Below are 13,337 nucleotides of genomic sequence, written 5' to 3'. Positions count from 1 at the left end.
GAGGAAGCGGTTGGGAAGGAAAGCTCATGCCAGGTTAGAGTGAGTGTGTGTTTTGGGGGGGTCAGTCAGTGACAGTAGACAGTGTGGTTCTGTGATGGCAGGATACTGGATCAGATTGCACCCTGAGCTCCCCCAGTACGTCCAGTACAATGCGCCGCTCTGTTCCCCCGTTCCCAGCCCAGCTTAAGTCTGCAGCCGGGGGCCCTTCCTGCCTGAAGGACCACAATCACGACAAAAACACACCCTGAAAAAAGAATAACACACAGAGCAGCAGAGGTACTCACAGCGCAGGCGGCAAACCGCGCACTTATACACACCTCACGACACGAGGGGTGGCACAAACGAAACTAGACAAGCTGGGAAAACACCACAAACTTTCCTTCACCACATTCTGCTTCCTCAGTGTCTTTTAGCATGAAGACTCACAGATGGCTTCAACCATTTGATGCAGGTGTGGCCCAATTACACTGCTGTCATTAAGACAGGAAACAGGGCTCTGAGGCATGAGAACAGTCATAACCAGAGCTGGATGTAAAGATTACAGTAGCTTGTATGAACACCAACCGACAAGGGATTTGGCTGAGGTTTCACAGAAGCAACTATTTTTGTCAAGAAAATTACAAAACAGGACACCTGAATCACACTGTTCTCATTTAACGCTAACCCCTTGACACTAAAAGCACTTTCAGATTACAAAGCGCTGCTTTCACACATCATTATTTAGTTTTAAAACATTTGCAGGGCTTTCTTGTCTGGTACACACCCAGCAATTCACATATCAGTGTAAATGTCAGCTTAAGCTTGTTTTCCCAAGGCAAAGTAAAATGTGGAAAATCCAGGATTTAAAAATACGCATTCAGTTGGAGAAGAAATGCCTATTCCATAAATTTAATTATTCTTTAAGTTGACCTTTAAGAGGTTTCCAGGTGGGATCTAAAAGCAATTCAGAACCATCAACCTGGAAGACCAGGGTGTCCCTTCTAGCTTGGACTTTTCCCCTCATCCTTTTTGGCAAGTTGAACACACAAGGTCCCACACAGCAGAGTTCAGAGGAACATAAATCACAAAACCTCTGAGGAGCAAATGGCCTCCTCAGAGGTCTTGTGGACATAACTACCAACACACTTAAAGTGAAATAAACTCGTAGCACGTGTACAGTAGAACCCTGTGTTATAGGGTGGTTCAGTCTTTCAACATGTGACTGAAACAGTCCTGTCTCTTTAACACTGTAATCCTGTAAGTGACGCAGAACCTGAAACAACTCAACACTCAGAGCCCAAATTAAGCTCAATTACAACCAACATGAGAAGCACGTATACTCTAAAACGAGGTGGTGCTTTAAGATCCTGACGTTCAGAGAGCTGTAGTTACTGCTAACGGCCACTAGATGGAGCTGAAATAAATATAACTAACAGAGTAGACAATTAGAGAGGACAATCAAAGCCTGTGGAAACTGAGCATAATGCTGCAATTACTCATACAAAGTGTTTACATATTCAGACTGTGAAAGCAGCTGACTGCAGTGACAAATAATCAGCACTAAAGCAAAAGAATTAGAAACTATTGGGACATGTTCAGTAGTTTAGAAAACATAAAGCTCTTATTTTGTGCTGTGCACAGATTTGATCTTGTATGTACATAATGTCAAAGAGCTTCATTTCTGAAAGAAAGCTACACAATTGGACTTGCCCTTGTGAAACACACATAAGATCCTCAACAACATCAGAGATTAGAAACTGACATGGTGAATGTGTCGCTTCCAGCTGAACAGATCTAATAGAACAAAACTAGCTAACCCAAAGGGACGACATCTTCACCCCCCGATGGGACTGGGATGCTCTGCGCTGCAGGTTTTATGTGTGATCATTGTGTACTAGCATACCTCTCTACTTGTGTATTCTGTTTGTCTGTGTGTGTGTGTGTGTGTGTGTGTGTGTGTGTGTGTGTGTGTGTGTGTGTGTGTGTGTGTGTGTGTGCGTGTGTGTGTTCTCTTTCCTTTTCTTGCACAGCTTTGACAAATACCAGACACACACTCCAGCCGACACACTGACCCCTAACCTCTCACCTTTACACAACAACCGCTTTGTTAGACACCCTGAGCAAGTGAAATGTGTTATATTTACAAGACATCAACACACAAGCAAGCAAATTTATCTTTGCTCTCTGTCTCAGTACTTCTCAGCCTCACAGACACTCATATGAGAAAAGGAAATTAAAGCAGATTGAAAAGTTAAAAAGCAGGCATAAAGACTTTCATATTGAAAACAAAATTTAAGAAATAATTTTAAATTTAATTCCACTTGTTCCTCAGGCACCAGCTGCTCCTCCGTCCACCCAGAAAACCACATCGCTAGAAAATATGCAGTGCTCAAACTGCAGGTTATAATTTTCAACATGAAACTCTATAGTTATGATTTATTTATAATGTCTTGAGTACCAAGACAGTAACATGTATAATGAGTTTCCATGCAAGACAAAGAGAAAGCTTTTAAAATTTAGGTTATTGGTTTAAAGTCGAGGTTTGGGTTTGTCGGTGTGGGTTTGCTGACTTTCAGCAATGTTTTCTGCAGTATGGGAAGAGAAAAACATTCAAACAGAAAAAAACCCTAAGGAAATCCACACAAAAAAAAACTAATGTATTTTGGATTTGTGTAAAAGTGATGTGGTTCTGATCAAAAAAAGGAAAGAAATTAAGGAAAATGTGCAAACCAGAGAGCAGATGAATGACATTAGCTGTTAAAGAACAACTGAAACCAAACTCAGCTGTAAAGACCAACTAAAAGAAACTTCAGCTGCATGTTAAAAGCAATGTAGTTGCCTTTTTTATGTGTTTATTACATATATATATGTGAAAATGTTTCTTCTAAAATGGACAAATTAAAAAGAAACACCGAAGCATCCATGACATCTAAAATTTGCCTGTCACATTTTCCATGTTTCAACCCAAATTCATATTTAGGCTTTATCTTTTGCTGTTTATTCTATGTTTTTAAGCTCTTGTCTCTACCTAATATATTAAATGATGCATCTGTCCCTGAAGAGCCAATTTATACTGTACTGCGCTTCTCTGGCAGCCTTTATGTGGCTTTTGCCAGTGTGCATTTGCTCCACTGATGATGCCATGCCGGACTGTTGTGTGGTTTCTGGACTGCAGGCCGCAGGCTCAGTTTGGATCTGAGGGAGGATCCTGACACCACAATGCCAGCATGGGACCAGGGTCCCCCGACCAGGGAGAGAATGAGTGCTTCCCTGCTCTATACCATCATATGGACCGCATATTTAGCAAAGACACAAATTAGAAACTACACTGATGATGGTGATTATGATAAATGATAAGCAGAAAAAGCAGCTCAGTTATGTCTGCATTTACTGCAAATACGGGAAACTCTAAGTCTCAAACACTATAAAGCTCTTTATGATGGCATGGTGAAAGGTTGAACTATTTCACATTAGAAGAAGTTAGAAAACAAAGACACAAGTTTTTATTTAAAAAATCTGACAAAAATCTGTATCTGATGAAAAGTCCAAAAAGAAGAAAAAATATTTTTCCAATCAAAGCAGAAACTAAAAGTTCCCAAAGTTTGGAACCAATTAATACTTAAAGGTCTTATTCTCACCCATCTACTGAAAATTCACCAGTCAAGCAACTGATATCTTCTTTAAGACGAATCCTGACTTTCATGAAATGCAATTAGAATACATGAAAAGGCTTCACTTTCTGGTAGTCATGCTCACAGTGAGATGTTTTAGTGTGGAAATCCCCACATCAGCAGTACTGTGAGATTTCTGAGATGTTATTGGTGCAGCTTAGCTGCAACAAGAGACCTGAGCCTGAGCTGGGCTTGAGTAGTTGGACACTTTGTGTTCTGGTAAATAATAACATTAACATGATGATGCACCTGTTTGCTTGTGGACATTATTTCTGAATAATTTAATCTAAAACAACGACATATGGAGTAAAAATGTAATATGTAAATTGTGTACCAAACAGGAAAACACATTTACGGAAAGCCATACATACTTTCTGTTTCATTCCAAGGATCTTGTTCCGACATAAACAAAATATCATCAGAATTTATGTCTAAATTTTAAAGTTAAAAAGAAATAACACAAGTTAGTCCTAATATAAAGCCCTTCCTTGACTTTAAGTTTATTTTAAACAAGTTTGAACCAGCTGCAGATACACGGTGTTCGTTTCTCACACAGTTCCTACTGAGCAAACTGAGATCAACACATAATCCTTATAAAAACTATCAGCTTTCAAGAGAAACTCAGAGGAATGTTGTTTCCTCTAAATGTTAGTTTATACTTAAAGGTTTCTGCATCACCAGAAGTAGGTAATTAATTTCAAGTGCTTCCCTGCAGCTCTGCACCGTGAAGAGCAGCTCTTTCTGTGGAAGTCTGAACACACAGCAGACTGAAGTGATGTCTGGAAAAACGATGTACATTAAGATTTAATGTAAAAATGCAGCTGGGCTCTGCGCCCTCCTACATTGACTTCCTTGAAACAGAAAATAGCAGCGACTGGGAATAGCAACTTATGCAGACAGTCTGTCATTATAAAGCTGGCACGCTCGCCTGCCGTCGTTGTACATCTTCTGCTGAAACACAAAGTCTTGGAGGAATCCAGTCAGACAAACCACCAAATCATCACCTATAAAACCAAAGGAAAACAGAACAGCGATCTTCCGCTCCCTGTCTTCCTTCAAGTCTGCATTTTTAATGCGGTTTTGTCTGAAAGATGCCTTTAAAAGTTTACATTTTGAGGCGATGTCATGGTTTACAGCTGAGGCCTGAGAGGTGTTAAATCATATCTCTGCTTTGACTTCTGTGTGATTTAGCTACAGCTACCATCTGAGTCTGCTGAATTATTGAGAAAATGATGGAGAGCAAAGTCTTGGTTCCTTAAGCAAAATGATGCCTAAAGAGTGCAAAAATTAAGAAACTCTTATTGAAAATAAATCCTTGTGACAAATGAAGTTAGCCAGAGTTCAGACATGCAAGCAATTACATGCTCTATTTTTATAAAGTGTGTGGACTCGTTGACACTAATTAGCACATTAAGACAGGCTGTTTGCCATGAACTTCCAACCACCCTGTTTTCACAGATGTAACCCCACAACCAAAAATAATACCTTTATAGCAAATTTATAGCTGAGATAAAGTGGACGTTTTTCATTCCTGATGAAATCTGAAGAAAAGAAATAATTCACTCAGTGCCTGGAAGACTAAATCCAGGGCAAAGCGTTTTAGTAAAATCTGGTTTGGAAAAGGTTTTAGAAATGGGCTGTTCTTAAAACAGGAAAAACAGACTTGTTTGTGCTTCATGTAGGCTACAGATGTTGGTTCATAACATTTTTTGAACAATGTAACCAAATTTAGCTGCCCACTGTTGCCACATACTTGCTCTGTTGAAAGATTTCTGCAAGGTACTAGACACAATCCTCTGGGCTCTGTGAATTAAATCACACTTTATCATTTGGCATTAAAGAAACAACTGGTTTTCATTGCACTGTGCATTATTACAATTTCTGTATAAAAATAATATCCATTGTAAATATTTGTTGAGGATAAGTATGTGATTGGCTAGGATTATAAAAGAAAAACCCTTTAATCCTAATTAAGTTTATGTTGCAAACAGTCAGATTTTTATTGGGTCTAGCAAGGGTTTAGATTAAACCTTTGGGAATGCATGGATCCCTTCTGACTGCCAGATGAAGTGCCACATTGCCAAAAGTTCAGAAAACGTGACTCAGGGCACAAAATTAGGGCCTGCAAATTGGAACAAGTCAGCTAACAGGCAGGTCATGGTTGAGGAAATTGAAGGATGGACTGATGTGAATCATGAAAGGAGCAGGAATCCTTGGGAAAATGATGATGAAGCAGTGGAAAATGAAAGGGACAAGGTTAAAAATGTCAGGTTTGGTCACATGTCACCAGGAGAAGCTTTGAATACCACACACTTCCACACAGTCACAGGAATGAGCTGTCAAAGCCCCGCTCTGCCTCCAGATATAGTAGCTCCATTCATCAGCAGCAGCTCAGAGAATACGAAGGAGAGGAGGGCTGTGTTGTTATGTTTAGTCAGACTGAGACAGGCTGCCCTTTGAGGAGCCTTCTGCTTTGAAATGAGGCTGAGGAACATCCATGTCAAGCAAATATTGCCCTCTGAATTTCTCCTCTTTAGAACAAAACCCGGCTTTCATAGCTGTCTGGTTCCGCTGCTCTCTGGATGATGGTTGTAACTTGTCCATCCCTCCTCTTTTCCTGCTTTCTCCCAGAGAAGAATGAATAAACATGTGAGATTCTGACCACTTTTTTCTCTATAAAGGGCTTTCACTGCCTGGGTGGGGCGCTGTCATAATTTACACCCACATCTGCTGCTGCGCCACAATGAGCTCACACAACACGTGAGCTTTTGTCCAGGATCAAAAACGCTCTTACAGGTAGCAGGAAGGTTTAAATACCTTAAATACTCCTTTATTCCTTCCCTTCTATAAGGAGCCTTTAAGCTGAAAAACGCAGCCAGCCTGACTCGGAGGCACACAGAGGCACATTCACTCATGAAGCATACATTTCCACACCCTGAGCTGCGAGAAAACATCCATAGCTTACATATGCACAAACAGAACTGTACAAAGCACACATAGACCTGCAGACACTATAAGCTTTCAGTCTCAAACCCCTGCCACTGAGGTGCTCCGCAGCATAGCAAGCTATTCATAAAAAGTAAAAATGTCTCAGGCTTCTGCCTCCAAAATACACATGGGAGACCAGAAGGGCCAATCTGGTGATCTCTGACTGAAAACCAGGCCAAAGAAAGCAGGTTTAAAAAAACTGTCCAAGCTACAGCATCTGATTCTCCAAACTACCTGAACAATAAGAAAACCTATTTAACCACTGAATCTGAGCTTTCAAAAAATAGCAAGAGATGAGAACAAACCCCACTTTGATGTTTAAAAATCTACTTTTTGTACAAAATAGATTCAGCCAAATGATCATTTTAATCCATGTCTTGGATTAAAATGAGCACTTAGAGTTGCTCATTTTAGACTCAGGTGAATAAATGGGCTCTCTGTCTAAAAAAGAACCCAAAGACGACTAGCGGTGCATCAGGGAACTGCTCTGCATACAGATCATTCCAGGGCCAACTAATCTGTAATCTATGGGAGAGAAGAGACAGGAGGGAATCTGAAATCTGCACAAAAATTAGCACACAATGTAAAATCCTAAACTGGAAACTTCTAATGGATCCAGCTAGTTTGTATAAAAAATACATAGTTTCGATACTGATCAAATATTTACTGATAAACCATCTGAGCATGTAGGAATGAAATCCCTCCTCCTTAAACAACCACAGGCCGTAATGGACGGACTGGTGAACAGGCTGAACTGGCAACATCCAGCCAACTAGGCAGGGTCCAGTTGGCAGCTTCCATGATGCAGAATCAACATATTTACTTGCATTACAAAAATAATTTAAGAACATGAAGTTCAGGAAGCAAACATCTAAAGAGGCAATAAAAACAGATGTTAGCACTATTCTTCCCGAAGCTCCTTTCTGGAAGACGTGCAACAGTGTAAATTTCTCCATGTAAAAAAATAATGCTTCCAGATAATCATGTAACGCAATGAGAAGCTAAAATAGTGAAATAAATCCAGATAAAAAAGTTCAAAATATTTAAAAATCTTGCTTGGGAGAGATTTGAGCAAAGTGTCTGCAGGATTCAGTGGGACAACACCTGCAGGCTGCAGACTCTCTGAGTGAGAAACCATGTCAGGAATAATTAAACAGTTTTATTAACATATATGAATTTTATATTATCTGATTTTCAATCAAATATTCCAGGTAATAGTCATTTCCTAAACTTTATTAATAATATTTACTTGTATAATAACTGTTCAACGACTTAAAGCTGGCATCTTTGGTATAAAAAACTTTGCAGATTAATCAGAAAACAGCATTTATATTTCTTGTTTTTTTTTCAATATTTTAAATTTCACATAAAATTTATCCTGAAAACTGACTAATTTTACGAGATTCGTTCATAAAACTATTAAATTTAACAAATAAACGAGAGTTTGGTCCAATCATGAGCTCAGGAACAGAGCAGGAATCTCCCTGGGAGGATTTGGGAATTTGACCTGTTGGTGCACAAAGCATAAACTTCACGACTTAAACCTGTCGGACTCTGCGCAACAAATACCAAAGAGGTTTACATGTTTGGATACTGTGGGGCCCACCGTAACGGGGTATTGTTTACCACATTCTTTAGGGGGTCCTGACATGCTGACACCGGCGCACCTGACATGCTGACAGAGCAGCATGTCAGGTGCGCCGATAATGGATGAAGCGGGTTTTCATTACGCAGTTAATCCAGTGAGATATGACAAGAATGAAGTTTAGGGATTAAAATGTAGATATATGTGACTGAGGAGTGTGCTCGGGTTTTGATAAAAAGCGCAACATACAGCACCAAGAATATTAAGAGTCTCTGTCTTACCTGCCCGAGCCACGGTGGTCTGGCACAGGATGAGCGCCACAGTCACCAAGGCGAAGGACGGGAAGCCGATGCACCACGGTCTCCGCTTCTTCCGGAAGGGACAGTCTCGAATATCCATAGCGTTGCGGAGGTTTGGCGGCCTGACTGAGCTGGAAGTGCAGGATAAGGTGGATGTTATCCTGTCACAGAAAGCCAGCCGTGGAGCGGAGAACCGACTGAACCTTCCGTGAGGCAGCAGACAAAAAGGCACGCCTCTGGAGACGTCTTCACCTTTCTCCTGGAGACGTTCCTGGATGAGATACCAATGTTTAAGTTGATGCATAAAAAAAAACCTAAACACAGAACGGGGTTTGGGGTTAATAAATATAATTGTAACGTTTAACCCCTTGGTGCTAAAACCCCATTGAGTCAGATTGGGTACGAGTACCCAAAGTGGAGAGTAGAAGAGAGAGACCTGGAATCACTCTCTCTCTCCCCTTCTTTACTTCCTCACAAGAAGAGTGAAAGTGCGTGTGTGTGTGTGTGTGTGTGCAAATGGAATGGGAGAGAGAGAATGGTACAGAGGCAGAGGTGAGAGAGGGCGTGCGTAATTGCGCGCAGGGCGCATGTAGATATAAGAGAGTATCACTGAGACATACAAATATTCATCTGACAAGCACAATTATGCTGCATTTCTTATGCGGTTTCGAAGGTTGATGAGTTACCGCTGACAGTGAAAGAACTTTATGTTTTCGTCTGTGATTCTGCTAAAAATCACAATTTACCGAAAAAGTGTTGTGAAGTTTATTTTAATTCTCTCTACCTTCGTTTATTCCCAGCTAAAACCAACAAGGTAAGCTGCAGCTGCCAGCTGGAGCGACACGAGGAGCAGATTTGACTGAGTGTTGAGCCAACCAATCAGAAGTCTGTCCGCATAATTAGCCACGCCCCTTTCATCACATCAACGAGACGTCTGCAGTAACTGTAATAAAATAACAGCTCAGGTTCAGGGATGTAAAAATGAGGAGAACGCTTAAAAATCATAGTCACAGTCTTGATATTTTATAGATTTTTATAAATTAATTTTATGACATAAACAACGTTGTTATCTTGGTGACATGGTTTATTTAGATTTTAATAAAAATGTTTATGGTAACAGAGGACATTTCATTGACTGTGAGGATTTATATATAATTCTGGGTTACCTTTCTTTTTTCCACCTCAAATATTGTTTTTAAGTTTTATTTTAAGTTGTTTTCTAATGTTCTTTTTGTTATTATTATTATTATAAGACCATTTAAACAAATGCGTAATAATAATACAAACAATAGTAATTATTAGTAGTAAAAGGACTTACTTACTTAGAGTGCTTTAGGAAAATTAATCTAAAGTTTTTGCACTGGATCTGATGAGCTCTCATGTCGACAATATTCCCTCTGGTCTCTGTGTGCAGAACGTCTATTACATGGAAATAAATTGAAAGATAAATGAGCAGAAATAACAAGCTGTCAAGTAACTGATTGTTATAAGAATCAGACTATTGCGATGTAAACTTCAATCTAAAGACGCATTCCTTTAAAAGTGGCTTTCAAATCTATACCTGCTGTAAACACTTTAAAGAACCATGTATGTTCAAAGTCCCAGTATGTGCCCTGATGTCTGGCTTTTAAACGGCTCTGCCTCCACAAAGCCCATGGTTAGTCACTTTCTTTGACTGCAGACTTCACATCCAGAAAGCCGTAATTAACCATAATTATGCCTTGATGCTCTATACCACTCACTCCTTCTCACCACCTTCTCATTTCTTTCCCCATTTGTGTTTTATTTTCTGAGGGGTGTGTTTGCAATCTGTGGTACTTTCCAAGATAACTCCCTGACTATAATTCAGTCTGGGGGCTTAGCAACAATAGAAAAACTGTAAAGACCAAAACAGAAAAAAGTATAACTGGACTTTACAGTGGGAGAGTAAGAATGGCATGTAAACAAAATCAGAAAATCTTCTCTGCAGAAGCATTATTCTGGTGACATTATAATATAAAACAAGATGATATTTCTGCTAATGGAAGAGACCTAAATGAGTGTTGCTTTGTTTTTATGAGGGCAGGGCAGCTGAACTCATGATTCTTGGATTTGTAGAAAGTGTTTGATGTCGTTTGTTAAATATTTGGTCATAGATCACTGCATTTAATGATTCTGGTTCTGCTGCAGATCTCTTCCTGTTAACAGGGAGTTTTCATCATCCGGTGCCTCCTCCTTGCACAAAAGGCAGACCTGAAATAAATAGAAAGAAATAGTAGAAAATTTGTCACAATTTTGCATTTTTTAGATGTTGGTGCGCCAAACTGGCTTGAATTTGAGCAAATAAACAGAAATGTGGACTAAGCTAAAGTTCTCAGAGGTTATTTCTGCTGTTATCCAAATATTTGTGGACTTAACAAAAATGTGTGCAAATAAAAATTACATACTCAAAAGCGCCTGTTAGCATTGTTCTAGAGGTAAGAGTTATTTTTCTTTCACAAACAGGGAATCTTTATTCAGATGCTATTTTCTTCTTAACAGTATTTACATGAAATCAGAAGAAGTAGAGTCTCTCCCCCTCCATGTGTCAGCTTTATTTTTTTGGTTTTCTGGACACACTGGACTGAGTGTTTCTTTTTGAGGACAGCCTGTTTGGTTCTAGCCTCAATTTGCTCTGAAAGAAGACACCACAGGCTGCAAAAGGAGACACCCCAGGGGACATCTGCGGTTTATGTTTGTTCTGGATTTCGCATGTTAAGCGTGTGTGTGCAGTTTCTGGCAGTAAATTCGCCATCAAAGCTGTATTTTAGTTTAGCTGTAGTTTAACCGAGAACATGACAGAAACCTTGTTTATTGACCAGGAAGTCAAGAATCAACGACTAGTGGAGATTTTAAATTCCTCTCTGCTTTTCAGACAGTAAATTAATGCACCATTGATTGAAGAGATATCACTAAAAATATCATATTTGATTAAATTGTGCTGCCGATTGAGTAGGAATACTTTGGGGGAAAACAGAAAGCAAAATGTGGCAGGAAATAAAGATTTCTTCTGATTTTATTCTTCCAGTAAATTTCTTACTCCGACAAACTATGTTAGAAGGAAATTTACCATTAGCCAAGTGCATGTGGTGCCATATTCCAACTTGTATATTGTTGCTTTACTTATCTTAATGGTAGAAAGTCTTAGATCTGGCTCTAAAAATCAAGGAACACACAATTTTCTGTGATGTCAGTTCACAAAAGCTGTAATTTCAAGAACCTTTACAAGGCAAACTGGTCCGGGTCATCTCCAGTAACTCAAAAAAATCCAGTTAATTCCAGTGTAATCCAGTCAAATCACAGACTTGGGTATAAAAGTAGTGAATAATGAACGTCATCGTCTATAAAATCACACGGCTACTGGCAAATGTTGCCGACAGGTTGTTGCTTCAGACTCTGGCTAGTAATAAAACATCTTTTGATTGGTCTTTTTATAAGATTATTTGATGAATTCATTTACATCAATTTAATATTTCAGTATTAGAGTTTTATTGCTGTCACAGTCAGCAGAATAAAAACAATTAGACTTAAAAGCTTTGTCAGTTCGGATTCAGTCTATTTCCTCCAACATGTCCCCACCATTAACCATATCCTGCACAAAGCAGGATGCCATTCGCAACAGTAGAGCGTCTGCATAAAACTGCTGGGCACCATCATTATGGAACCATCATAAACTCCAGAAAACGAGGAAAACACGTTTATCTCCACTGGCATGACTTCATCTGAAAACAGACGTGTGGCATGTTTTAAAACCTGGAGCTGTTTGGTTTCAAAATACAGGTACTCTCATTTGTTAAATCTGCCCCAAAATCTGGGATGCAGATTCAGGCCTCAGCTGTAAAATTAAGTTTCAATGTCAGCTGGGTGCAAATTAATAAAACCTTTTAATTAGTCAGGATGATATTTAAAGGCTTGGAGAACCCAGAGACCACAGTTTCCTTGAAGAAAACCTGCACCAGACGAAACCTCCCATTAAAATGAATTCTCACAGTCATCCAGACCGACCTGATGCATCACACACTGTAATATCAAAGGGTGATTAGTGTGCAGCTGGCAGAGCGCCCTGGTGGGGCAACATTTGGGTCACTGGGAGCAGGAAACTCCTCAAGGATGGACGAGAGCGAGAGGAGAGTGTCTGCAGAGAGATGGCATCAGCTCGGCGAGATGGACCCAGCAAGTGCTTGTGGGCAGCTCTCTCTCTGTGTGCTATTTCCAAAAGAAGAACCTTATAATTACAATAAAGCAACCATATTATACAGCTGACTTCCTTGAAAAGTCTGTATTTTACAGGGCAGGGCCACAAACGCACACACACCCTGCTAGCCACAACACACTGAAATAGATCAGAGTCGGGGCTCGCCTGGGAGGAAACGGAGCGAAAAGGGAGTGGACTGATACAGTCGGTGCAGACAGAGAGGCCAAAGAGCGTGCATGTCCCCGTGTGATGAATACACACAGCGCTCGGAGTGGGAAAGATGCAGAAGGTGTGCTGAGGGGGATAAAAACGGGAATCTAGGCAGAGAAAGGGTCAGTGATTTTAAAACTGAGCTGCGCACACACCCTGCTAACCACATACCTCGAAATAGACAGGAGGAGGGAGGAGAGGGGGTGACAACTGGCAGAGGGAGGTAGGGCAAGTGGGTGTGTTTTTCTGAGTGGGGTGAGTCTGTCAGCTGCACAAGAAAATGTGTGAGGAAGAAAGAATTGGCTTTATATATACATATATATATATATATATACAGGTGCTGGTCATAAAATTAGAATATTGTGATAAAGTTCATTATTTTCCATAATGTC

At 39.9% G+C, this 13,337-nt stretch overlaps 1 protein-coding gene across 1 annotated transcript in view; it reads right to left on the bottom strand.

Annotated features, from left to right (window-relative positions):
- The window catches only part of col11a2 (collagen, type XI, alpha 2), a 42,899-nt gene extending 33,893 nt beyond the window's left edge, over positions 1-9,006 (bottom strand). The window contains exon 1 of the mRNA XM_015014065.2: positions 8,505-9,006. Coding sequence (XP_014869551.2) covers positions 8,505-8,826 — 322 coding nt within the window. The 5' untranslated portion in view covers positions 8,827-9,006. The remainder of the gene's footprint in view (positions 1-8,504) is intronic.
- Between the last annotated feature and the right edge of the window lie 4,331 nt (positions 9,007-13,337).

Source organism: Poecilia mexicana, unplaced genomic scaffold (assembly GCF_051168715.1).
Source record: "Poecilia mexicana isolate PSO_F unplaced genomic scaffold, ASM5116871v1 scaffold_11, whole genome shotgun sequence".
Lineage (NCBI taxonomy): Eukaryota > Metazoa > Chordata > Actinopteri > Cyprinodontiformes > Poeciliidae > Poecilia > Poecilia mexicana.
The sequence above is the reverse complement of the archived record's forward strand: the minus strand, read 5'-3'. Positions and strand labels throughout refer to the sequence as shown.